The 27,664-nt window shown below is 50.5% G+C and overlaps 2 protein-coding genes across 4 annotated transcripts in view; one reads left to right on the forward strand and one right to left on the reverse strand.

Annotated features, from left to right (window-relative positions):
* Window positions 1–2,608: 2,608 nt before the first annotated feature.
* On the reverse strand, window positions 2,609–5,055 carry trappc5 (trafficking protein particle complex subunit 5). The gene is made up of 2 exons (XM_048521924.2): window positions 4,941–5,055; window positions 2,609–4,212 (listed from the first exon to the last, which is right to left on the reverse strand). Exon 2 carries the CDS (start codon window positions 4,203–4,205, stop codon window positions 3,639–3,641), a length of 567 nt encoding a protein of 188 aa, XP_048377881.1. The 5' UTR covers window positions 4,206–4,212; window positions 4,941–5,055; the 3' UTR covers window positions 2,609–3,638.
* Window positions 5,056–18,022: 12,967 nt separating this feature from the next.
* Window positions 18,023–27,664, forward strand: part of gmip (GEM interacting protein) — a 103,535-nt gene continuing 93,893 nt past the window's right edge. For 2 of the 3 annotated variants that reach the window (XM_059639968.1, XM_059639969.1), the window contains exons 1-2: window positions 18,023–18,694; window positions 25,320–25,466. In XM_059639968.1, coding sequence (XP_059495951.1) covers window positions 18,532–18,694; window positions 25,320–25,466 — 310 coding nt within the window. In that variant the 5' untranslated portion in view covers window positions 18,023–18,531. Of the gene's footprint in view, window positions 18,695–19,925; window positions 20,014–25,319; window positions 25,467–27,664 lie in introns of those variants that run through there. The other variant, XM_059639970.1, reaches the window with a different exon arrangement.

Raw genomic sequence — 27,664 nt, forward strand, 5'->3', positions numbered from 1 at the left:
AGCCACATGGAAAGCTCAAGCCATGATCACAAATCGGTTGTTGGTGCAGCTGGAGGTGTGCAAAGTTATGACAAAGCAAGATTGCTCCCATTCACTGTTGGTGAGAACAGCCTGACAAGAGCTCGCATGACAGTGGGCAGTGCCCTGCCTCTGTCAGGCCGTCAGGATTTAAGTTCCTCCAGGACCAATGGCCAAGGAAGTTGGTTTACGACATGGACCAGCAGGTTGAACATCAAGTTGTAAATCCTTGTCCCCAGTAGCAGGCAGTAAAGATCACTGCTCTGTTACATGATGGAATAAATGTTGGAGCCTCTACTATCAAAACCAGTATGGGGGGAGGGGGTTGGGGGCAGAGATTCAAGGTTCCGAGAGGGAGACAGGAAGATAATGTGAGGGAGCTTTCTTTTATGTACACACAGTTGTGACCGAGAACTCATGTTAAACGCAGAGGGGATACGTTTTCCAAAGGATTTCAAACGGGCATGATTCAAAGTCTCGGGCGAGAGGGATACAAGTTCTGCTGATATTAGGAAAGACGAGGGAACGGAGTTTAAGAATACAGATATAAAACAGAAATTGCCGGAAGAACTCAGCAGGTCTGGCAGCATCTGTATACAGAAAGCAAAGTTAACACTTCAAGTCCGGTGACCCATCTCTTGTTCTTAAACGCAAAAGGTACTAGTCAAATCACATCTGGAATATTAGATTAGATTCCCTACAGTGTGGAAACAGGCCCTTTGGCCCAACAAGTTCCACACCACCCTTGAAGCATCCCATCCAGGCCTAACCCCCTATAACCCACACACTCCTGAACACTAGGGGCAATTTAGCATGGCCAATCCACCTACCCTGCACATCTTTGGACTGTGGGAGGAAACCGGAGCACCTGGAGAATGTGCAAACCCCACACAGACAGTCGCCCGAGGCTGAAATCGAACCCAGGTCCCTGGTGCTGTGAAGCTGCAGTGCTAACCACTGAGCCACTGTGCCGCCCCCAGATGTTAATTTTCAAATTGTGGAACGGTTTGTTTTCCTTATTGGAGAAAAGGTACGTAGGCATTGGACGTAATCCAGCTATGGAGGGATTGTCTTACAAGGACTGGTTGAGTAGGTTGGGCCTGCACTCAGCGATTAGATCGACCAATGATCCATTAAAACAGGGCTTGCCGGGGTAGATGTGGAAAAATTGTTTCCCCTTCTGGAAGAGTCTAGGACCAGAGGCCAAAACCTTAGATTAAGGGTTCAGCCCATTTTAAAACGGGGATGCGGAGTAATTTCTCCCAAGGGTGGTAAATTTGTGGGATTCTTTAGCTCAGAGGACTGTCAAGGCTGAGATAGATTTTATAATCAGTAAGGGAATCAAGGGCTATGGGAAAAGAGTTGAAGATTATCAGATCAATTATGATCTCATTAAATGATGCAGCAGACCCAAAGGACCAATCAGCCTAGCTCTGCTCCTAGATCTCATGGTTTTATGCAGCAAGGCTGACCAGATAATGACTGTGTCATTAGCACCCAGAAACAACCTGAAGTTGGGAATGGTGCTAAAGAAAGGCAGCTTTTATTTTTTGATGTTTAGCTCAAGAGTATTGAGATTAAGCAGAGAAGAGTTCAGCTTGATTGAAGGACAGAGCTTCCCCTCATGGTTCTGGTCGAGATTGTGTGTTAGGAATTGCCTCTGTTTCCATAGTTCTGAAACAACCCAGTAACACAACAGCTCAGTGGTTAGCACTGCTGCCTCACAGCACCAGGGACCCAGGTTCAATTCCATCCTCAGGCAACTATCTGTGTGGAGTTTGCACATTCTCCTTGTGTCTGCGTGGGTTTCTTCTAGGTGCTCCAGTTTTCTCCCACAGTGCAAAGGTCAGCTGGTTAGGTGGATTGGCCATGTTAAATTGCCCATAGTGTCTGGAGATGTGCAGGCTAGATGAGTTAGCCATGGGAAATACGTGGGTATGGGGATGGATTGGGTGGGATGCTCTTTGGAGGGTTGGTATGGGCTGAATGGCCTGTTTCCATATTGTAGGGGTTCCATTTGGACAGAAAGGCCTGGAGGTGCAGGCACATAGTTCCTTGAAAGTGGCGTCACATGTGGACAGGGTGGTGAGGGAGGTGCTGGGTATATTCACCTTCATTGGTCAGAGCACCGAGTGCAGGAGCTGGGACATCTGTTACAGCAGCACAAGGCACTGGGAAGGCCACATTCAGGAGTACTGCATAAAGATCAGTGAATACAGGGAATTCCACTGCACTAAAAGCTTTGGCTCATCTTATTTTGAGGAATCTTGCATTCAGAGGGGGATTACACTCTCATATGACACCTCTGTAACTAAACCCTTCATATACACTGATTAAAATCCAGTCACAGAACATAGAGCTCCAGAGACACACAGAGGTAGAGACTCACAAACAGGCAAAGAGTTGGAGGCTTGATCAGATACAAATAATTTCATGTGATTCATGATGGACTTATATCCACTTTCGATTTTCCACATACTTTACAGGAGCAGACACTTTTCTGTGTCGCACACACTGACTTGTGACAGAAACTATCGGGGAGTTACATACCAGCGACATACATTTTAATCAGAAATTATGAAACAGTCCATTCTCTTCACATAAATTAATTGTCACAACTTTATTGGAATAATATACACAGCTGTTTCTAGTTCCATTGTCTGCTGGAGCTGGGTTCAAGTCAAAGGATGCAACTTCACATGGAGATCAGACAAATGGACCACCTCAACACATACTGGCAGACAAACCCTTAACTCGGACACTCTAAACACCTCACATTTCTTTTAAAAGGAAGAGAAGCAAGCAATCTGTTGTCAAATGAGTGTGGTTTCGGGTATGCAGTGCCAGTAAACGCTCCCAGGATGGGGTCAGATACAGAGTAAAGCTCCGTCTACTCAAACTAAAAGTGAAACTCCCACTACACTGTCCACATGAAACACTCCCAGCACAGGTATGCCATGGGGTTGACACAGTGTAAAGCCTCCTGTACACTGTCCCCAAACATTCCCCTCCAGCAGCCCCAAACCTCACAAACACCCCCAAAGCAATTACTGCAGAGGGTTAGACACAGGTTTCGCTAGTGAGGTCAGGACAGCCCTTGATACAGAGGAAACACTTTGCCAATTTCCAAAATCTACCCCATACCCCACATTCAGTGCTCCCTTTCAGGGAGTTAAAACTAAAACCTGTAAAATTCTATTGCACTTTGTATAAACTATTACAGGAGGTGAGAATAATTCCTGAATCATGGCAGCCTCCCACACGAGAGACAGTGTTGCCACTAGCTACGTGGTCTGATTTTATACCAGCTAACTTTCCCTGTACAGGTTCGGATAGCGCAAACACTGGGAGCAGCTGGCGTTCTTTCAGATACGATCCATATCGGTCAGGTCCCAGGGCACGGGGAGAGGCTACTGCAGGGCACAGCCAGGAACACAGGCCTGAACACAGGGAATGCTTGGAATGGTCAGTGAGGGCCGAGGGAAAAATCATTTCGATGTTGCTAGGTGAAGCAGGCATTTGCTGGTTTGAGATTTTGGGGGGGTGGTGGGGGTAGGGTGGACCATGTAGGAAGAGAAAGGGGGAGGGGAGAAACAGAGCAAGCCGAGCCGGGCAGAAGCTTAGCGTCCGTCCAAAGCTTTATCACGCGTGATGACTGACTCGTCAAACTTGATCATCAACGTGGTGCCCTTGTGCCAGTGAGCGGTGACCTTGGCAGGGAAGCCGCTATAAGAGAGAATGGCTTCCACGATACCCGCTGTGAAAGAGGCACAGTTTAGCGTGCTGTTCTCCTTGGGCACTGAGATGTAAGCATTGATAAGGGGCTCCTTCTCGATGATGTAGTAGGTCTTGTCATCGTCGTTGGCCTGCTCCAGCTTGTCAGCCTCCTTGCCGAACAGCGCCTTCCACACGTTGACCTTGATGAAGAGCAGCATGTTGATGACTTTGGTCTCACGCTTGCCGTTCTTCTCACGCATCACCAGCACGTCAAGGATGCGCACGCCGACCTGCTGGCCCAGCTCGGACAGCTTGTTCTGCAGCTCGGACACAGAGTACACCCGGTTCTGACAGTACTGCACAATCTCTGAGAACAGCAGGGCGAACGCACTCAGGCTGACCTCGGTCTTCGGGCGAGTCAGCGAGCGCTCCAGAATGGGAGACTTGCCCCTGGTGAAGCGCGTGTCCATGTCAGATCTTTGGAAATACAAAGAGGAAATATAATTGCAGTTGCTCCACACAAGTGGTTCTTAGCTGTCATTGTCATGTAGATATTATGGCATTTGGCCCACTGAGTCCATGCTTCCCTCTGCAACAGCTCATTCAGTTCCACTTCTCCAACAGTATCCCAGAGCCCAAAAGTGCCCAATAAATTTCTTTTTGAACCCAAACTAAGATCACAGAATCCCCACAGCGTGGAAAGAGGCTATTTGACCCATCAAGTCCACACGAAACCTGTGAAGAGCATTCCAGGCCCAGTCCCAGCCCCTGTCTCTGTAACCCTGTGTTTCCTACAGCTTATCCACCCTAACCTGCACATCTTTGGACTGTGGGAGGTAACCGGAGCACCCGGGGGAAACCCACGCAGACACGGGGAGAACGTGCAAACTCCACACAGAGAGCTCCCTCCTTCCCCTCCCCCCAAACCCTTGCCGCCCAGCCTAAGGTTGTGAAGGGTACACAAGCCTTAAGGAAAAGACTCATTTCATTCATCAACGAAAGGCCTTTCACGGTCCAAGTGGACGAGTCAGTTACAAGGAGCAGCATATTTCCCCCTTCAAGCTCCCCCCCACCTGCCCACATCTTCCCGAGCCCCTCTCCCCCTTCCCTTACCCTCACCCTTTCCCCACAAACTCCTCACCGACTTTTCCCTTTCTCTCTCCCTCCCCTTTTCCTCCACCTCTCCATGTACTTGTAGCATTTACCTCTGGAATGGGCAGACTGTAATAGTTCCCAAACCCTCTCCGCTGAGACACACAGGCGGTTACCGGGTCACGACCATCCCTTAGACAGTTCCGCTTCCGGGTTCCAGTGTCCCCGCCCCCTCACGGCGCATCCCCTCTCCTGATTGGATGGCCGGTGTCACGTGCTCTAGCCCACAGGGCGGAGCCTTGAAGTTGGAGGTGCTGCCACCTGGCGGCGGGTGCTCACATTATCAACTGTTCACCCAGTGGGCACTGCCCTTCCCACAGTGAGATATCAGGACAAATGGGGCTGAATGAGCTGACAGGTTTGGGGCAGAGAGCTGTTGCATTGAAGTCCCTCTGAGATGCATTACTCAGTTACATGCTTCAGGCAGAGCCCAACATAGGAACAGCATGAATGCCATTCGACCCATCGAGCCTTCCTGGTCATTCTAGAAATGACTGACCATCCCCACAAAACCACTTTCCTGCACTTTTTCCTCATCCCTCACCAGTCATCAATTTGCAGAAACCCATCAGTCTTTGTTGTCTACCTGCTCAATGATTGGAGATAACGGGAACTGCAGATGCTGGAGAATCCAAGATAACAAAGTGTGGAGCTGGATGGACACAGCAGGCCAAGCAGCATCTCAGGAGCACAGAAGCTGACGTTTCGGGGTCCATGACCTCATCAACTCAGGTGACCTCCCACCCACAGCCTCCAACCTCATTGTTCCCCAACCCCGCACCACCCGCTTCTATCTCCTTCCCAAAATCCACAAACGCGTCTGACCTGGCCGACCCATTGTCTCTGCCTGCTCCTGCCCCACCGAACTCATCTCCACTTATCTGGACTCAATTTTCTCCCCCTTGGTCCAGGAACTCCCTAACTACATCCGTGACACCACCCACGCCCTCCACCTCCTCCAGAACTTCCAATTCCCCAGTCCCCGACACCTTATTTTCACCATGGATGTCCAGTCCTTATACACCTGCATTCCCCATGCAGACAGCCTTAAGGCCCTGCGCTTCTTCCTGTCCCGACCAGTCCCCCTCCACCAACACCCTCATCCGCCTAGCCGAACTCGTCCTCACCCTCAACACCTTCTCTTTTGATTCCTCTCATTTCCTACAGACTAAGGGGGTGGCCATGGGTACCCGCATGGGCACAAGCTATGCCTACCTATTTGAAGGTTATTTGGAACAGTCCCTCTTTCTCACCTACACTGACCCAAAACCCCACCTCTTCCTCTGTTACATTGATGACTGTTTCGGCGCCATCCCATGCTCCCGAGAGGAGCTTGAACAGTTCATCCATTTCACCAAGACCTTCCACCCCAACCTCAAGTTCACCTGGACCATCTCCAACACATCCCTTACCTTCCTGGAGCTTTCTGTCTCCATCTCAGGCAACCACCTACAAACCGATATCAATTTCAAGCCCACCGACTCCCACAGTTACCTGGAATACACCTCCTCCCACCCACCTTCCTGCAAAAATTCCATCCCCTATTCCCAATTCCTTCGCCTCCACCACATTTGCTCCCAGGATGAGGCATTTCACTCCGGCTCATTTCAGATGTCCTCATGCTTCCAGGGCCGCAAATTCCCTCCGCAGTGGTCGAGAACACCCTCGACCGTGTCTCCTGCATTTCCCACACCTCATACCTCACACCCCGCCCTTGCAATAACCTCCCAAAGAGAATCCCCCCAGTCCTCACATACCACCCCACCAACCTTCGGATACAACGCATCATCCTCCGACACTTCCGCCATATACAATCCAACCCCACCACCAAAGACATTTTTCCCACCCCACCCTTGTCTGCCTTCCGGAGAGACCACTCTTTCCGCGACTCCCTTGTCTGCTCCACACTCCCCTCTAACCCCACCACACCTGGCACCTTCCCCTGCCACTTCAGGAAGTGCTACACCTGCCTGCATACCTCCTCCCTCACCCCCATCCCAGGCCCCAAGAAGACTTTCCACATTAAGCAAATGTTCACCTGCACATCTGACAATGTGGTATACTGCATCCACTGTACACAGTGTGGCTTCCTCTACATTGGGGGAACCAAGCAGAGGCTTGGGGACCGCTTTGCAGAACACCTCCGCTTGGTTCGGAGTAAACAACTGCACCTCCCAACTGCGAACCATTTCAACACCCCCTCCCATTCCTCAGACAACATGTCCATCCTGGGCCTTCTGCAGTGCCACACTGATGCCACCCGTAGGTTGCAGGAACAGCAACTCATATTCCACTTGGGAAGCCTGTAGCCCAATGATATCAATGTGGATTTCACCAGTTTCAAATCTCCCCTCCCCCACTGTATCCCAAAACCAGCCCAGCTCGTCCCTGCCTCCCTAACCTGTTCTTCCTCTCACCCATCCCTTCCTCCCACCCCAAGCCACACCTCCATTTCCTACCTACTAACCTCATCCTGCCCCCTTGACCCGTCCGTCCTCCACGGACTGACCTATCCCCTCCCTACCTCCCCACCCATACTCTCCTCTGCACTTATCTTCTCCTCTATCTATCTTCAGTCCGCCTCCCCCTCTCTCCCTATGTATTTCAAAATCCTCTCTCCATCCCCCTTTTCTGATGAAGGGTCTAGGCCCGAAATGTCAGCTTTTGTACTCCTAAGATGCTGCTTTGCCTGCTGTGCTCATCCAGACCAACACTTTGTTATCCACACTTTGTTTCCTCTGTTTGCTCAATGATTGAGCTGGTACAGCCCTTCCAGATAAATTCCTATTCACCGTGCTCTTGAATGAAGAAATTTCTCCTCATCTCAATCCTACTTCTGGTCCAAATATTTCAATTTTGTTTTGATTGACCCCAACACCCTTCCTCTATTTTGCACAATGCTCCATGGACACAGCTAAATTATAGAAGAGGTTTCAGTTTCATTCAGACCTAGCTCTCCCTCACCTCCAATGCCCCAATTGTAACATATCTGTTGTTAGACAGCTCTCTCTATCCATCTCAGTTATTATGGCAGTGCTAGAGTTCTGTTATCCAGCCAGCCATCCTTGCTGAAGTCTAATGTCTAAACCAGAGGTTCTGAATTCAAATCTGAGGCTGATGTAATTGTAAAATCAGAGCAGCAATCCAGAGGGTGTAAATTATTACCCTGAGTCACATGCTGAAATCCCACCATAGAAACTGGTAGAATTTAAATTCAACCAATGAAAACAATTGTCGAAATGTAATGTCTCAGAAAAGGCTCCAGTACCATGTTGTAACACCAATTGTTGTAAAAACCCAACAGCTTCATGTTTTGTTTGAAGAAATCTGTGGTCCTTGGGCAGTCTATAATAATATAAATTAGGTCTCCCCAAAACTCTTTGCTGTTCAGTTTAAACATGAAGTGGAATGAATTATAGGAACATGGATTGGCAATTTCTACAAGATTATCCCTTTTCACAGATCACTCCTCCTTCTGCAATCACAACATGTTCCTCCATCCCATTATAGAGTCATACAGCATAGAATCTACATTGTCTCCAAACCCCTCATCCCAATGACTTAGCTTCTCCCCACATCCTTCATCACAATGGCCCAACTTCTCCCTAAATCCCTCATCTCATGATCACACCTTCTCCCAAATCCCTCATCCCAATGACCCACCTTCTCCCCACATCCCTCACCCCAATGACCAACCATCTCCCCAAACCCCATGACTCAGTTTCTCCTCAAATCCCTCATCCCAATGACTCACCTTTTCCACAAATTCCTTATCCCACAGAAACCACCCTCCTCCCCAAATCCAACTTAAAGACGTCAGACCCACTACCCAAATGCCCTTCAGTGTGGCATTAAGAAGCATTGGCAGAACTAGAGTCAATGGGCATCACATGAGAAACTATCTGCTGGTTGGAGTCAGACCTAACAGGAAGATGGTTGTTGTTGGAGGTCAGTCATCTCAGCTCCAGGACATATTGAAGGTGTACAGGACATGGTGAGGCCTGTTCTGGAGTACAGTGTCCAGTTCTGCCTGCTTTGTTATAAGGATATAATTAATCCGGAGAGGGTTCACAAGAGATTTGCCAGGATTGCTGGGAATAGAAGTTTCAAGTTTTAAGGAGAGGCTGGATAGTCTGGGACTTTTTTCACTGGAATGCAGGAGGTTGAGGCATAGCCCTATACTGATTTATGAAATCATGAGGTGTGTAGGTCATGTGAATAGCAGGTGTCTTCCCTAGCGTAGGGAATTTCAAGACTGGGGGTCATATTTTTAAGGTGAGAGGAGAAATATTTAAAAAAGACATGAGGGGCATTTCTTTCACACAGAGAGTGAATCTTGTGTGAAATGAACCTCCAGCAGAAATGGTGGATGTGGGTGCTGTAACAAAATTTGGAAGACTTTTAGATAAGTACATGAATAAGAAATGTTTGGAGGGATATTGGCCAAGCACAGGCAGGTGGGTTTTCATTTCTGATGAAAGGTCTAGGCCCAAAACATCAGCCTTCCTGCTCCTCTGATGCTGCTTGGCGTGCTGTGTTCATCCAGCCCACACTTTGTTATCGCAGGCAGGTAGGACCAGTTTAGTTTGGGATTATGGTTGGCATGGACTGGTTGGACTTGAAGGTGCTGTTTCCATTCTGTAAGACCCTATGACTCTATCTCTGCAGGGGTTCCTCAGGGTAGTGTCCTCAGCCCAACCATCTTCAGTTGCTTCATCAATGACCTTCCCTCCACAACAAGGTCAGAAGTGGGGATGTTCGCTGATGATCACACAATGTTCAGCACGATTCGTGACTCCTCAGATACTGAAGCAGTCTGTGTTCAAATGCAGCAAGATCTGGACAATATTCTGGTATGGGTTGACAACTGGCAAGTTATATTCACAGCACGCATATGCTGGGCAAAGACCACCTCCAACAAGAGAGAATCTAACCATCACCCCTTGAATTCAGTGCTAAATCCCCCATCATCAACATTGACCAGAAACTGAACTGGACTAATTATACAAATACTATGATTGAAACAGTAGTCAGAGATTGGGAATTCGGCGGCAAGTAATTCACTGGACTGCCTGAGACCTGTCCATCATCCAAAAAACAGTTGGGATTTTGATGGGATAGTCTCCACTTATCCGGATGATGTAGCACCAATAGTATTCAAAGGCTTAACATCATCCAGGACATCCCTCCATTGCCAATGCACAGTGGCAGCAGTGTATGCCATCTGCACCCACAAAAATTCATCAAGCCTCTTCCATCAGCACCTTCCAATCCTCCCTCCATCTCGCAGGACAAGGGAAACAGATACATGGGAACACCTCACGATCCAATTTCCCCTCCAAGCCACAGGGCATCCTGGCGTGGAAATATATCACTGTTCCTTCAGCGTCACTGAGTCAAAATCCTGGGAACATCTTCCCTCAGTGCAGCGGTTCTCAAGGAGCAATTAGGAATGGGCGACGAATGTTGGCCTTGCCCCCAACATCCACATCCCATGGAGAACACAGGAGGCATGGTGAATAAGTTCACAAATGATGTCAAAATTGTTGGAGTAGAGACAGTGAATAAAAGTATCTCAGAGTACAATGGGATCCTGATCAACTGGGCCAGTGGGCTGAGGAGTGGGAGATGGAACTTCATTTTGCTAAATGCAAAGTATTGCATTTCAGTAAGACAACCCAGGGCAGGATATACATGGATAATGGTAGGACCCTGGGGAGTGTTGTCCTAAAGAGCGACCTATGAGTTCGGCTACATAATTCCTTGGAAGTCACAGGTATAGGCAGGGTGGTGAAGAAGGCGTTTGGCACACTTGTCTTCATCAGTCAGAGCATTGAGTACAGGAGTTGGGAGGTCATGTTCCGGCTGTATGGGACATTGTTGAGGCCGCTAATGGAATACTGCTACAATTCGGGTCTCCCCGCTATGGGAAGGATATTATTAAATTGGAAAGGGTGCAGAAAAGATTTACAAAGATGTTACCAAAACTGGGGAGGTTTGAGTCATGGGGTGAAGCTGAATAGGCTGGGGCTGTTTTCCCTGGAATGTCAGAGGCTGAGGGGTGACCTTGTGGAGGTTTATAAAATCATGAGGGGCATGGAGAGGGTGAATAGCCATTCCAGAGTAGTGGAGTTCAAAACTAGAGGGGCAAAGGTGTCAGAGGAGAGGGGAAAGATTTAAAAGGGACCCAAGGGATAACATTTTCATACAGAGGGTGATGGGGTTTTGGAACGAGCTGCCAGAGGAGGTGGTAGATGCAGGCACAATTACAACATTTAAAAGACATTTGGACAGGTACATGAATAGGAAGGGTTTGGAGGGAAATGGACCAAATGCAGGCGAATGGGACAAGTTCACTGAGGAAATTTGGTTGGCATGGACGAGTTGGGCCAAAGAGTCTGTTTCTGTGCGGTATGACAGTATGGGCGTGGATACAATCTGCCGGAATGGGTGGCGAAGGAAGAGTCACTTGGAGCTTTCAAAAAATGAATGTGGAAAATACTTGACAGAGGCAACAAATTCCAGGATGGAGGTGTGCGACTAGCTGGATTGATCCTGCTGACTGCTAGGACAGACCTGGTGAGCTGAATGGCCTCTGAATCTAAAACAAGAGGATGTCATCTTAAAATTAGCACCAGGCCATTCAGGAGTGATATCAGGAAACGCTTTGACAGAGAGAGGTTCGTCAGGTAAAAAAGATGATGTGAATGCTGGGGATAGTTGGATCCAGATCAATAAGACTTTTGCTCAGTAATTTATCATGGGTGTGGAGGGAAAACAAGTGGTTAAATCCAGCTGTGATGCAGATCTTCTGTCATCTTTTTGAAGGGGTTGAATGATCTTCAATCCTTTCTTGGCTTACAGGGGAATCTAAGGGAAGGGAGTGGATGTGTTCCTGTGTCCAGACTGTGCTATCGAAGTGTGAAGTAACTCTGTGCTGCCTCTAAGCCTGCAGAGCTTATGGGTGCCAGCAGGGGGTGCCACCTTGACATCCTGAACCACACTGTGAGTGACACCAGAGATAATGGGAACTGCAGATGCTGGAGAGTCCTAGATAACAGAATGTGGAGCTGGATGAACACAGCAGGCCAAGCAGCATCTCAGGAGCACAAAAGCTGACGTTTCGGGCCTAGACCCTTCATCAGAGAGGGGGATGGGGTGAGGGAACTGGAATAAATAGGGAGAGAGGGGGAGGCGGACCGAAGATGGAGAGAAAAGAAGATAGGTGGAGAGGAGAGTATAGGTGGGGAGGTAGGGAGGGGATAGGTCAGTCCAGGGAAGACAGACAGGTCAAGGAGGTGGGATGAGGTTAGTAGGTAGGAAATGGAGGTGTGGCTTGAGGTGGGAGGAAGGGATGGGTGAGAGGAAGAACAGGTTAGGGAGGCAGAGACAGGCGGGACTGGTTTTGGGATGCAGTGGGTGGAGGGTAAGAGCTGGGCTGGTTGTGTGGTGCAGTGGGGGGAGGGGACGAACTGGGCTGGTTTTGGGATGCGGTGGGGGAAGGGGAGATTTTGAAGCTGGTGAAGTCCACATTGATACCATTGGGCTGCAAGGTTCCCAAGCGGAATATGAGTTGCTGTTCCTGCAACCTTCGGGTGGCATCATTGTGGCACTGCAGGAGGCCCATGATGGACATGTCATCTACACAATGGGAGGGGGAGTTAAAATGGTTCGCGACTGGGAGGTGCAGTTGTTTATTGCAAACCGAGCAGAGGTGTTCTGCAAAGCAGTCCCCAAGCCTCTGCTTGGCTTCCTCAATGTAGAGGAAGCCACACCGGATGCAATGGATACAGTATACCACATTGGCAGATGTGCAGGTGAACCTCTGCTTAATGTGGAAAGTCATCTTGGGGCCTGGGATGGGGGTGAGGGGTGAGGTGTGGGGGCAAGTGTAGCACTTCCTGCGGTTGCAGGGGAAGGTGCCAGGTGTGGTGGGGTTGGAGGGGAGTGTGGAGCGAACAAGGGAGTCGCGGAGAGAGTGGTCTCTCCGGAAAGCAAACAAGGGTGGGGATGGAAAAATGTCTTGGGTGGTGGGGTCGGATTGTAGATGGCGGAAGTGTTGGAGGATGATGCGCTGTATCCGGAGGTTGGTGGGGGGGTTTGTGAGAACGAGGGGGATCCTCTTTGGGCAGTTGTGGCGGGGGCGGGGTGTGAGGGATGTGTTGCGGGAAATGCGGCAGACGCGGTCAAGGGCGTTCTTGACCACTACGGGGGAAAAGTTGCGGTCCTTGAAGAACTTGGACATCTGGGACGTGCGGGAGTGGAATGCCTCATCCTGGGAGCAGATGCGGCGGAGGCGGAGGAATTGGGAATAGGGGATGGAATTTTTGCAGGAGGGTGGGTGGGAGGAGTACAACTGCACCTCCCAGTTGTGAACCATTTCAATTCCCCCTCCCATTCTTTATATGACACGTCTATCATGGGCCTCCTGCAGTGCCACAATGATGCCACCCGAAGGTTGCAGGAACAGCAACTCATATTCCGCTTGGGAACCCTGCAGCCCAATGGTATCAATGCGGACTTCACCAGCTTCAAAATCTCCCCTTCCCCCACCGCATCCCAAAACCAGCCCTGTTTGACCCCTCCCCCCACTGCATCCCACAACCACCCCAGCTATTCCCCTCCACCCACTGCATTCCACAACCAGCCCAGCCTGTCTCTGCCTCCCTAATGTGTTCTTCCTCTCACCCATCCCTTCCTCCCACCTCAAGCCGCACCTCCATTTCCTACCTACTAACCTCATCCCGCCTCCTTGACCTGTCCGTCTTCCCTGGACTGACCTATCCCCTCCCTACCTATACTCTCTCCACCTACCTTCTTTTCTCTCCATCTTCGGTCCGCCTCCCCCTCTCTCCCTATTTATTCCAGAACCCTCACCCCATCCCCCTCTCTGATGAAGGGTCTAGGCCCGAAACGTCAGCTTTTGTGGTCCTGAGATGCTGCGTGGCCTGCTGTGTTCATCCAGCTCCACACTTTGTTATGTTAGTGACACCAGACTGGTCAACCTGCAAATAGCCTCCAGTAGCAGACTGTCCACTGCCAGTCCTTCCAAAATTACAAGTGGTTCCTTTGGGAATGTCAGGTGCCACACAGACAGTCTGAGATGAAATACAGGCATTGTACCAACTCCTTTCCATTCTGAGGGCATGTGTGAATTGGAGGTTAAAGGCACAGGAAGGTCAACGTAACTCAATTATATTCGCCAGATCATCCTATCAACTCACCACGTCCCTCAATCCCACCCACTCACCATATCCCTCAATCCCACCCACTCCCCACATCCCTCAATCTCACCCACTCCCCACATCCCTCAATCCCACCCACTCCCCACATCCCTCAATCTCACCCACTCACCATGTCCCTCAGTCCCACCCACTCACCACATCCCTCAATCCCACCCATTCACCGTGTCCCTCAATCCCACCCACTCACCACATCCCTCAATCCCACCCACTCCCCACATCCCTGAATCCCACCCACTCCCCACATCCCTCAATCTCACCCACTCACCATGTCCCTCAGTCCCACCCACTCACCACATCCCTCAATCCCACCCACTCCCCACGTCCCTTACTCCCACCCACTCACCGTGTCCCTCAATCTCACCCACTCCCCACACCCCTCAATCCCACCCACTCACCACATCCCTCAATCCCACCCACTCCCCACATCCCTCAATCCCACCCACTCACCATGTCCCTCAATCTCACCCACTCCCCACATCCCTCAATCTCACCCACTCCCCACATCCCTCAATCTCACCCACTCACCATGTCCCTCAGTCCCACTCACTCACCACATCCCTCAAACCCACCCACTTCCCACATCCCTCAATCCCACCCACTCACCATGTCCCTCAATCCCACCCATTCACCGCGTCCCTCAATCCCACCCATTCACCGCGTCCCTCAATTCCACCCACTCCCCACATCCCTCAATCCCACCCACTCACTGCGTCCCTCAATCCCACCCACTCACCGCGTCCCTCAATTCCACCCACTCCCCACATCCCTCAATTCCACCCACTCACCGCGTCCCTCAATCCCACCCACTCACCGTGTCCCTCAATTCCACCCACTCCCCACGTCCCTCAATCCCACCCACTCACCGCGTCCCTCAATCCCACCCACTCACCGCGTCCCTCAATTCCACCCACTCCCCACGTCCCTCAATTCCACCCACTCACCGCGTCCCTCAATCCCACCCTCTCACCACGTCCCTCAATCCCACCCACTCCCCACATCCCTCAGTCCCGCCCACTCACCACGTACCTCAATCCCGCCCACTCACCACGTCCCTCAATCCCGCCCACTCACCACATCCCTCAATCCCACCCACTCACCGTGTCCCTCAATCCCACCCACTCATCACGTCCCTCAATCCCACTCACTCACCATGTCCCTCAATCCCGCCCACTCACCACATCCTTCAATCCCCTCTGCTCACCGTGTCCCTCAATCCCATCTGCTCACCATGTCCCTCAATCCCATCCACTCACCTCACCCCTTAGTCCCACTCACTCCCCTTGATTTCACCAACTAATTGTATCCCTCAATCCCACAGTCCCATGTGCTCACCATATCCCTCAATCCATATCTATTGAAGGGAGAGAGACAGAGAGGAGGGAGAGAAGGAGGGGGGAGGGAGAGAAGCAGGGATGGAAGGAAAGGATAAGGGAGAGGCAGGGAGAGTTACTGTACAAGTCCTGCCCTGATTTGCCTTTCCAAAATGCAGCACCTCACATTTATTTAAACTCCTTCTGCCAATCCTTGGCCCATCGGCCCATCTGATCATGATCCCATTGTACTCAAGTAACGTTCTTCACCACGATTCACTTTATATAAACTTTAGACAAATGTAAAAGCCTTGATTAAATTTCACCTTGACCTTGCCAGCTTCAGTGGAAGTAGTCCCACTAGCTCACAAATCTCTTTGCTGCTACAATATTGCCACCAGTCAGCATCCATCTTGTGGACTTGGCCAGACTCATTCCGAATGACAACACAAAAACAGGCCCAACAACATCATTTACCTGTATTAATGCACAAGCGTTACAGGAGTAGAATCTTAATTCCAGTCACCCACACTGTTTGTGTACCTCCCTATATCACCTATTGAAAACCTGTTGGCTTATGCCAACATCCAAGATTTACACAGCAGGCCAGGCAGCATCAGAGGAGCAGGAAAGCTGACATTACAGGTAAGGACCCTTCTTCAGAAATGGGGGAGGGGGAAGGGAGCTCCGAAATAAATAGAGAGAGGAGGGGTGTGTCTGGGGAAGGTAGGTGGGATGGTGACAGGTGAGTGCTGGGAGGAGGTGGTGGGGATTAGTCAGTGGGATGGGAGGAGTATATGGATGGGAGAGAAGATGGACAGATTGTGTCAGGTCAAGGAAGTAGGGATGAGAGGGAGGGTTGATCATGGGATGAGGCCAGGGCTGGGGAGATTTTGAAACTGGTAAAATCCACATTTAGGCCATCAGGCTGTAGGCTCCCGAGGAGGAGTACGAGGCGCTGCTCCTCCAGTTTGCGGGTGGTGACATTGTGACACTGGAGGCAGCCCAGGATGGACATATCGTCCAGGGAGTGGGAGGGGGAGTTGAAGTGGTTTGCAAATGGACGATATTGTCATTTGTTGTGATCTAAGCACAGGCGCTCTACAAAGTGGTCTCTGAGCCTCCACTTGGTGTCACCGACGTAGAGGAAGCCACATCGGGAGCAGCGGATGCAATGGGCCACATTGACAAATGTGCAGGTGAGCCCTTTTACCATTTTCAAAATCTCCCCACCCCCCCCACCCCCAGCCTGATCCCATGTCCAACCCTCCCTCTCATCCCCACCTCAATGACCTGACACAACCTGTCCATCTTTTCTGCCAGCTATCCACTCCTCCCACTTCACTGGCCAATCCCCCCCACCTGCACTCACCTATCACCATCCCACCTACCTTCCCCAGCCCCACCCTTTCTCTCTGTTTATGTCCCATCTCACTCCCCGAATTCTGAAGAAGGGTCCCGACCTGAAATGTCAACATTTCTGTTCCTCTGATGCTGCCTGGCCTGCTGTGTTCCTCCAGCTCCATACAGTGTTATCTCTAACTCCAGCATCTGCAGTTCTTGCTATCTCCAAGATTTAGAGAGTGTGTTTGCACTTTGGTCTCACAAATGACCCTGAGATGAACTTCAACCTCATGTTTGTGTCATGCCTGAGGCCACCTAATTACACCACTGTCATGTTACCTGCTTTGGGAGACCGGGTTTCTCCTTTTCTCGGATCATCTACTGCTGAAACCGTCGTCCATGTCTTTGTTACCTCTACACTCGACTATCCTAGAGTAGCTAAACCTGCAGTATTAGTAACAATTCTTGGCATTTACATGACACCTTGAGGTAATGGGAAGGAGCTCAGAGAGAGGGTCACCAGCTTGACCTAAAGCTACAATTGTGTTCAGACAATGCCTCTGGAGGGTCAAACCAGAGGCCCAGTTATCGGACCCTCCTCGTGCCTCAAATGTGTGTAAATGTAGCCTTGCACATGTAAGAAATGCCTTTGGTTTGTTTGGTTAGAGTTAAATTCCAAGGTGTGTCTGCTTCCTTGGTATGCTACCCTTTGGAACCAAACTGTGTTTGCGACTTATGTATATATAAAGATATATTTTACGAACGAAGTATATTTTTGAATGAAAACCGATGTTACCACCATCATCTCACAGTGCCAGGGGCCTGGGTTCGATCCCAGCCTTGGGTGACACTCAGGTGAGTCAGCACATTCTCCCCAGCTCTGTGTGGGTCCCTCCGGGAGCCCCTTCCACAGTCCATGGGTGTGCAGGATAGGGTGGATTGGCCATGGGAAATGCAGGGTTGCAGGCATAGGGTGGGGTGGGGTGGCTGGGTCTGGTTGGGATCCTCTTCAGAAGGTCGGTGAGGACTCGACGGGCCGAACGGCCTGCTTCCGCACTGCAGGGATTCCATGTGGGACAGGGTCGTAAAATGCCGCGGTCGGGCAACAGGGGGCAGCCCAGCTTCCAGAAGCGTTTTGCGTCAGCTCAAATGTGGGAGAGGTGGACAGGGAGGAGGGGCGCCTTTAAGGGCCCTTAAAGGCGGGGAGGAGGGGCGGGAGATGAGTGCAGCCTCAGGTGTGTGGCGAATGCAGACATTCGCTGTTCTCCAAACACATTCCGAACAGTGGGCAGCAATGTAAAGAGGACTGTGCATTCACACCAGAGCCACAAGGAACTACAGGGATCAAACTTTGCAAAAGTTTTGTAAAACTTTCTGGGACTGCACTCCTGTGGGAAGGAAGAAGGATTGGGATCAATTAGACTCACAGATTTTCAGGGACAGATTCCAGCAGATTCCCTTCCTTATGAAAAATCAGATCTTTTCAGTATTGAATCGCTGTGGCACAGTGAAGCTTGTTCCAGGAACTTGCTGTTCTCCAGGCAAGACCAGAGCAGGGAGAAGGTGAAGAGGTGACCAGTGATGAAGATCTCCTGGTGGCTCTGCATATGAGGGACTTTGCGATGGATCTCCCTATTGTGGCGGAGGGGCTCCAGGAGTGAACCTGTTTCGGCCGCGCCTTTCCCAAATCCCGTCCCTGATGTGAAGCTCGCTCTCCCTCCAGGATTGCAGAGCTGGGGGAAGCCATGGGTGAGAGTGTGGTGACAGCTCGCCAGGACTGTCGGATGTCTCCAGGGACCTGGGAGCCATGTATCCTGTCCCCTGGCCTAGGGCCTTCACACTTGACAGAAGTCGTCAGGGACTTTGCGGATGCTCTAGACCAATTTAAGGACGCTCTCCACATGGAAGGTGAGTGCTGGAGGTTTAACACGAGCATCTGACAGCAGTTGTTTGCATGGAGTATGCGGCTGTGTGAAATGTCTTCACAGAGTTCGCCACAATTCAGAACTAGGACAGATTTCACCTTTCCATAGTTCGGTTAAAATCAGGGGGAATAACAATGTTTATTATCAGGACCAGACTGTCCAGTGTTATACAGTGACAGACCTGTCCCCACCCGGTACCGTGCCCCAGTGTTGTACAGCGACAGGCCCGTCCCCACCGGTACCGTGCCCCAGTGTTGTACAGCGACAGGCCCGTCCCCACCGGTACCGTGCCCCAGTGTTGTACAGCGACAGGCCCGTCCCCACCGGTACCGTGCCCCAGTGTTGTACACCAATAATCTTTGCGGCTCCAGATGTAAGACCTCACTGAAATTACCTCATTAAATAATTTTTAAATCCTTCCTACAATGGCCAAAACTCCTGACCACCTTTTATTTAAGACCAGCAGCTCAGTCTGAATTGTCCTGTGTAGCTGCCACATTGATCTCTCTAAAAATCTTTCAGACTTTTAATTGATCCACTGACTCAAACCTGTTGCATTAACTGAACACAAGAAAACATTCAGAATCTTTGGTTAATTACCATCCTCAGGCAAGTAGTTGGTGTGTTACTCTTCTTTAAAAAAAAATGTTTCATGTGTTCTGCTCATTTCAGCTTGTTCCATCCAGATGTGAGTACTCCGGTGTTGCCCAGTCAATTCCTTCGTCCCAAATCTACAAACCTGAGCTGATCCACTTTTTCGCTATTTCCTCTTCTCACCTGTGCCAAGTCCATTCATCTGTGCTCAGCTTTTCATCATCCAGGACAAGACAGCCCACATGATTATTACTCTATCCACCCACCTTCCACACACACTGCCTTTACCAGTGTTGCTCAGTACCAGTAGTGTGTAACAGGATGCACTGCAGGCATTCACCCAGAGCCTTTCAACAGCACTTTCCGAACCTGTGACCTCCACCACTAGAAGAACCAAGGCAGCAGACACACGGCGGGGGGGGGGGGGGGGAGGGAGGGGGGAGGTGTCGTGTCACCACCTGCAAGTTCCCTTCCCACCCATTCACCATCCTGTGTTGGAAATAAACCACCATTGCTCCTTCAGTATCACTGGGTCGAAATCATGGAACTCTTGTTTTTCTCAAGAGCTCTGAAGAGGTAACTGTACCAGATGGACTGAACGGTTCCAAATTGCTGCTCACTGCAAACTTTTTAGGAGCAGTTATGGATGGACAATAAATGCTGGCCCAGCCACTGATATCACATCGTACAAATGAAAGAAAAAGCCCTGTGAGTGCGTGACCTTTGATTAAATAACATCTTGATTATAAAATTCTGTACCTTGTGTTCAAATTTCTTCAGGACCTCATCTCGTCTTCAGCCTCACAATCCTGTGAAATCCCAGTGTTTCTCCAACTCTGGCCTCACTCAAATCCTGCTCTGGCATTGGTTCTGCGTTCAGCTCCCTGGCTCTGAACTCTGGAATTCTCTTCCCTAGATCCCTCTACCCTTTTCTCTCTTCCTCTCCTTCGGTACACCCCTTAAAACATATCTTTTGGATGAAGCCCTGGCTCACCCATCCTGATAGATCCCTGTGTGACTCAAAATTTAGCTGAGAACACTCCTGGTAAAATGTGCTAAGCACATCTCATGTTATGGATGCTATTTAAATGCAAGTTGTTTTGTTGTTATCCTCCTGTACCTTCACTCGATTGCTTCTGCTGCCTTCCAGGACTGTAACTGCATGTCACACTTTGCTTACCCTGGGCAAGTTTTCTGAGTGAATTGAAGTCAGACCATTAATACCTAGACTATTCGACAAGGTGGCACTTCCTATTTGATCACTGTGCTGTCCTATCATCTAAATACTTGGCAGCCTTTCGCAAGCGATTGGATGTTGGAGCCTAACCCGCCCTCCTCCTCACTCCAGGTATTTGTATAATGACCAGAGACCCCCCTCCCCCCTGCTATGACCACCTTGTTGAGATCTGATGCAGGTGGGACTTGAACCTGGGTCTCTAGGCTCCGAGGTGAGGAAACTATCACTGCATCAGAAGGCTATGCAAGAGTAAAATGTGTTTTTTTTTAATGATGAGAGTTTCACCGCGTTTCTTGTTTTTAATTGAATTGAAATTCCACTACATGCTGCAGTGGGGAGAAAACGCATGTTCCTGGAACAATATGTGAATCTCTAGACGCCTAGTCTAGTGACGATATTATTACACCATCACCTCCTCTCTCCCACTGGCCTGATTGGGAAATTGAAAGCAAACATAGAAATTTATAAGCAGTCCATTCGGCCCCTACAGCCTGTTCTGCCATTTGGATGAGATCATGGCTGATGTAACGGTGGTATCACTTTCCTGCCTGACCCTCTATTCTCTTCGACTCCCTTGTTAGTGAAGAATCTATCTACCTCAGCCTTAAAACAGATTCATTGCCCCCACCTGCTCTGCTGTCTGGGGACGAGAGTTCCGCAGACTTGAGACTCTCGCTGAGAGAGAAGTTATTTCAGAGATTCATCTCTATCATAAATGGGAAACCCTGTGGTTGTAAACTCTGTCCCCTGGTTCTAGTCTTTTCCAGAAATGGGAAACATTATCTCAGTGTCAACAGCCTGTGAGGATCTTGTATGTTTCAATAAAATCCCCTGTCATTCTTCTGATGGATTCAGGCTCATCCTTTTGTCATTTGAGAACCTGCACAGCCCAAGAAGGGAGAGAGACGTGGTGGACTAAGGGTAATGTCACTGGGCTAGTAATACTAGTTATCCATAGATTCCCAAGCTGTTACTCTGGCAACATAGGTTCAAATCCCACCTTGCCAGGTTGAATTCACTTAAAATCTGGAATGAAATGTGAGTCTAATGGACCTCATCACCTCAGGTGACTTCCCACCCACAGCCTCCAACCTCATCGTTCCCCAATCCCACACCACCTGCTTCTATCTCCTTCCCAAAATCCACAAACCTGCCTGCCCCGGTTGACCCTTTGTCTCCGCCTGCTTCTGCCCCACCAAACTCTTTGTAGGTTACATAGAACAATCCCTCTTCCGTACCTACACTGGCCCTAAGCCCCACCTTCTCCTCTGTTACATTGATGACTGTATCGGCGCCACCCGGTGCTCCCACAAGGAGCTCGAACAGTTCATCCACGTCACCAACACCTTCCACCCCAACCTTAAGTTCACCTGGACCATCTCTGACACCTCTCTCTCCTTCCTGGACCTCTCTGTCTCCATCTCCGGCAACCACCTAGAAACCAATGTCCATTTCAAGCCCACCGACACCCACAGCTAACTAGAATACACCTCCTCCCACCCACCTTCCTGCAAAAATGCCATCTCCTATTCCCAATTCCTTCGCCTCTGCCGCATCTGCTCCCAGGATGAGGCATTCCACTCCCGTACATCCCAGATGTCCTCATTTTTCAAGGACCACAACATTCCCCCCCCCCCCCCCCCACCAGCCACTGTGGTCAAGAAGGCCTCAACTGTGTCTCCCGCATTTCTCACAACGCATCCCTCACACCCCATCCCTGCAATAACCACCAAAAGAGAATCCCCCTCGTCCTCACATACCACCCCACCAACCTCCGGACACAACGCATCATCCTCCGACACTTCCGCCATCTGCAATCCGGCCCCACCGCCAAAGACATTTTTCCCTCCCCACCCTTGTCTGCTTCCGGAGGGACCACTCTCTCCATGACTCCCTTGTCCGCTCCACACTCCGCTCCAGTCCCACCACACCTGGCACCTTCCCCTGCAACCGCAGGAAGTGCTACACCTGGCCCTACACCTCCCCCCTCACCCCCAACCCAGGCCACAAGATGACCTTCCATATTAAGCAGATGTTCACCTGCTCATCTGCCAATGTGGTATACTGCATCCATTGTACCCGGTGTGGCTTCCTCTACATTGGGGAAACCAAGCAGAGGCTTGGGGACCGCTTTGCAGAACACCTCCGCTCGGTTCTCAATAAACAACTGCACCTCCCAGTCGCTAACCATTTCAACATCCCCTCCCATTCCTTAGACGACATGTCCATCCTGGGCCTCCTGCAGTGCCAGAAAGATGCCACCCGAAGGTTGCAGGAACAGCACCTCATATTCCGCTTGGGAACCCTGCAGCCCAATGGTATCAAGTGGACTTCACAAGCTTCAAGATCTCCCCTTCCCCCACTGCATCCCAAAACCCGCCCAGCACGTCCCCGCCTCCCTAACCTGTTCTTCCTCTCACCTATCCCCTCCTCCCACTTCAAGCCACACCTCCACTTCCCACCTACTAACCTCCTCCCGCCTCCTTGACCTGTCTGTCCTCCCTGGACTGACCTATCCCCTCCCCATCTCTCCACCTACACTCTCCTCTCGACCTATCCTCACCTCTATCCATCTTCGATCCACCTCCCCCTCTCTCCCTATTTATTTCAGAACCCTTTCCCCCTCCCCCTTTTTCTGATGAAGGATCTAGGCCCAAAACGTCAGCTTTTGTGCTCCTAAGATGCTGCTTGGCCTGCTGTGTTCATCCAGCTCCACACTTTGTTGTCTCAGATTCTCCAGCATCTGCAGTTCCCATTATCTCTAAAGGAGACCATGCCATTTGTTGTAAAAATGAAGCTGGTTCACCAGGGTACCTTTAGAGAAGGCACCCTGGCCTAACTGTGACTCCAGACCGTCAGCAATGTGGCTGACTCTTGACTGCCCTCTAGGGATGGACAATGGCCTTGTCCAGTCCCATGAACAAACGAGACAAATTTGTCGAGTGAGGCAGCTCTCTACAGCTTCTAGTGCAGTTACGTCCTTTCTGAAATAAGATGACAAAACCTATACACGACCATGGCCTACCAACAGGGCCCTCTGGCAGTCTCGGTTGTCCAGTCTGCCACATGTAGAGCAACTAGACATGAACCCCCATGTTAGAGAGAGTTAATGGACCAATCTCTAACCCTCCCCAAAGTGGGAGAGTGTGTGAATGGGGGCCTTGGCCTCTATTGCTCATTCAGATTGGTGTCCTCCCTATCTCTCTATCTCTCTCTCTCTCTCTCTCTCTCTCTCTCTCACACACACACGCACACACACACTTTCTCATGCATGCTGTCCCTCTTATGTACACTCTCTCACATGTATGCGCGCTCTCTCTCTCTTTCGCACACACAAACACACTCTCTCTACTTCCCACACTCACTCTCCCTCTTACTTCCACTCACACACACTCTCACTCTCTCACACACTCTCTCCCCTTTCTCTGTTTTGCACCCAACCTCTCTCTCGCACGCACTCTCTCTCCCTCTGTCTCGCACGCACCCTCTCTCTCGCTCGCACGCACACACACACATACACGCACTCATGCACACAGGGAATTTATCACTGGACAGTTAATCCGGAGATCCAGATAAAGTTCTGGGGATCCAGGTTTGAATCCTGCCACGACAGATGGTGGAATTTCAATTAATAAACATCTGGAATTAAGAATCCATTGTCAATTGTCAGGAAAAACCCATCTGGTTCACTAATGCCCTTTAGGAAGGAAACTGCCATCCTTACCTAGTCTGGCCTACACGTGACTCCAGACCCACAGCAATGTGGTCCAATCTCATCTGGCCTCTGGGCAATAAATTCTGCCTGGCCAGTGACACCCTCATCACATGAATGAATAAGAAAAACAAAATCTCATGCTCACGTTCAGACTCACACTGTCGCTCTTGCTCTCTCCCACATGGTCACTCACTACTCTCTCATACACACTCAATCTCTCTCTCTCTCACACTCTCACTCATACTGTCATTCTCTCTTTCATGCACTCTGTCTCTCACACAGACTCTCTCTCACACACGCTCAATCACTCTCACTCTCTCCCGTATGCACTCTCTCTCACATTCTCTGTCATGCACTCCCTTTCTCTCTCACATACTCTTTCTCTCACGCATGCACTCATTCTCGCGCTCTCTCACACACTCGTACTCTCACACACACACTCTCTCACAAAACGCACTCTCTCGCTCACTCTCCAACACACTCGCTCTCTCACTCACTCGCCGTTGCTGTCTCTTACTCTCACTCACTCGCTCTCGCTCACACGCTCTCGCTCACACTCGCTCTCACTCACTCACGCACTCTCACATACGCACACACACTCACACATGCACACACACATACACATTCACACATGATACACTGTCTCTCACAGACTCCTTCACACACACACATATCAGACACAGACAGATACTCTCACACACACACATGCACTCACGCTGCCTCTCTCACACACACATATACTCTCACTCTCACATGCTCACTGTCAGACACGCACTCTTAGACATGCACACGTACACACACTCACTCTATCACACACACACACTCATTCTCTCTCTCTCTCACACACACACACACACGCGCACACACGCGCACACACGCGCGCACACACACACACGCACACACACACGCACACACACACGCACACTCAGACACACTGATACACACACACAGGCATACACTCAGACACACTGTCACACACACACACGCACACTCAGACACACTGTCACACACACACATACCCTCTGATACACAGTGTGTTAAGTGTGTGCTGTCCCCTTACAGCTGATGTCGCAGTGGATCAGGAGCTGCTGCACGAGAGGCTGGAGGCCATGGTGATGGCCCTGCACGTTGTCCTTGGCCAGTACCCCTCGCTGAATCATAATGACAGTCTCCTGGAAACAGCTGTCTCTGTGGTGGACATGGTGCATGGTAGGAAATCCTACTTCTGGTGCTGCTGGGGATGGGTTGGGGTGATGTGCCACAGGGTCTACATTGGTGGGGGGTGATCAGAGCTGTGGGCCCCACTCTATGTATGGTCCACAGACAGTGGGAGGGGGGCTACGGGTCTGGTGAACATGAACCAAAACTAAAAGTGTGACTGATGAATAGAGGCTGCTTGGGTGGTGCAGGAAGACGATGTCTGTGCATGAGGCTGGGCTCTGTGGAGTTGCTCCTGGACCACATCATATTCCCAGCCTTGGTGTCTTTCATTGTAAGACTGACCTCTGGAGTCAGAAGGTCCTGGGATTTACCTTCCACGGTGCTCCCTTTCCCTGCCTACCCTATTCTTCTTCCTCCACCCCACTTTTACCTCTCCGTTACCTGTTTTCCCCCCCTCTGGGAGGTCAGCCAGGGTGAAAGAAGGGGTTTTGATTAGATTAGATTCCCTACAATATGGAAACAGGCCATTCAGCCCATACCAACCCTCCAAAGAGCATCCCACCCAATCCATCCCCATACCCACGTATTTCCCATGGCTAACTCATCTAGCCAGCACATCTCCAGACACTATGGGCAATTTAACATGACCAATCCACTTAACCAGCTGACCTTTGGACTGTGGGAGGAAACCGGAGCACTTGGAAGAAACCCACGCAGACACGGGGAGAATGCGCAGAGTCCACACAGACAGTTGCCCCAGGCTGGAATTGAACCCGGGTCCCTGGTGCTGTGAAGCTGCAGTGCTAACCACTGAGCCACTGTGCCGCCCAGTTTTCTCAGTGTGGTTTGGCCTGTGAACCTTTCACTGCTTGTCCTACTGAGCAATGACGACTAGGTCCCTGGGAGAGGGACTGGAGGATCACTGGTGGGTGGGGTGGGGTGGGGAGGCCCAGGGGATTGGGGAACAGCTCAGCAAAGGGAATGGAGGGGAAAGAATATGGAAACTTCTGTTTATATGGGGCATCGAGGCAATGTCACAGCGGCTGAGTTCAGCATTGGAGTGAGAAGACAGCCATGTTTCTGATTTAATGTGATCTAGAGAGATACAAAGTCAGTGACACCCTGATAGGTTAATGGTTACTTCCCTGTCACCAGCTTTTGGTGAATGCTGCCAGCTCACCGTAGCTTCACTGTGCTTTTTCTGTAAATAGTATCTACCAGGAAACCTTGTGTCTGCTCAGCACTACATCCTCTCTCTCTCTTTCTCACTTACTTCCTCCTTCTCTCTTGCCTCCATTCTTTTTCTTCCCTTCCCTCTCTCCACCCACTTCTGTCACTTTCATTGCTCCCTCTGTTTCACTCTTTTCTCACTCACCCTTTATTTTTCTCATCCCTTCTCTCTCCCTCCAGACCCCCATCTCTCTCCTCACACGCCCTCTCTTTCTTCTCTCTCTCCCCTTTCCTCTCTATCTGCCCTCTCTCTCAATCTCCCCATCTCTCTCCCCCACCCCTCCCAAGTCTCGCCCCTCTTTCTCTCACCGTGCTCTGTCTGTCCCTGCTTCCTCGCTTACATGTCTCTCCTTTCGCATATGCCCCCCCCAACATTCCCTCGCTCCCTTCTCTATCTATCTCTCTCTCTCTCTCTCTCTCTCTCTCTCTCTCTCTCTCTTCCCCCCCCCCCACCATCTCCTGTCACACACTGTCTCCCTTCTGTCTCTCCCCGCTATCTCCTCTGTCTCTCCCTTCTCTCTCACTCTTTCTCCCCTCTATCTCCACTGTCACTCTCTCTCACTCTGTCTCTCCCACTTCTCTCTCTCCCCTCTATCTCTGTTGTCTCCCACCCCCCCCACCCCGGTTGTCTCTACTGTCACTCTCAGTCTCCCTGCCACACCGGCCCCCCCCCCCCCGCCCCACACTCCCTCCCTCACTCTCCGATTGCCGCAGTGGGTTTAATGAATACTGTATTCAGTTCCCTTAAAGTGAAGTCTGATCTGTGTGGGGCTCACTGACATATTGTTCATTCTCAGTGATCTTTGAGATGTTGGTGCCTTGCTGGGGCCCTCTGGCAGGCCATTAAGAGTCACTGCAGTGTGGAAGGAGGCTGTTCAGCCCTTCAGGCCCATGTTGGCCATCTGTAGAGCTATCTGAATTGTCTGAGAGTGGAGCTGGCATAAATGAACCCAGGTAAACCCAAGAGGTCTCTGTCCCTCAAGCATACGAGTGAATCAGTTCTGTTCTCGCAACAA

The sequence above is a fragment of the Stegostoma tigrinum genome, chromosome 35 (assembly GCF_030684315.1).
Source record: "Stegostoma tigrinum isolate sSteTig4 chromosome 35, sSteTig4.hap1, whole genome shotgun sequence".
Classification (NCBI taxonomy): domain Eukaryota; kingdom Metazoa; phylum Chordata; class Chondrichthyes; order Orectolobiformes; family Stegostomatidae; genus Stegostoma; species Stegostoma tigrinum.

Coding starts and splice junctions, on each gene's coding strand:
- trappc5 (XM_048521924.2), bottom strand. CDS start 4,205: ATGGACACGCGCTTCACCAGGGGCAAGTCTCCCATTCTGGAGCGCTCG.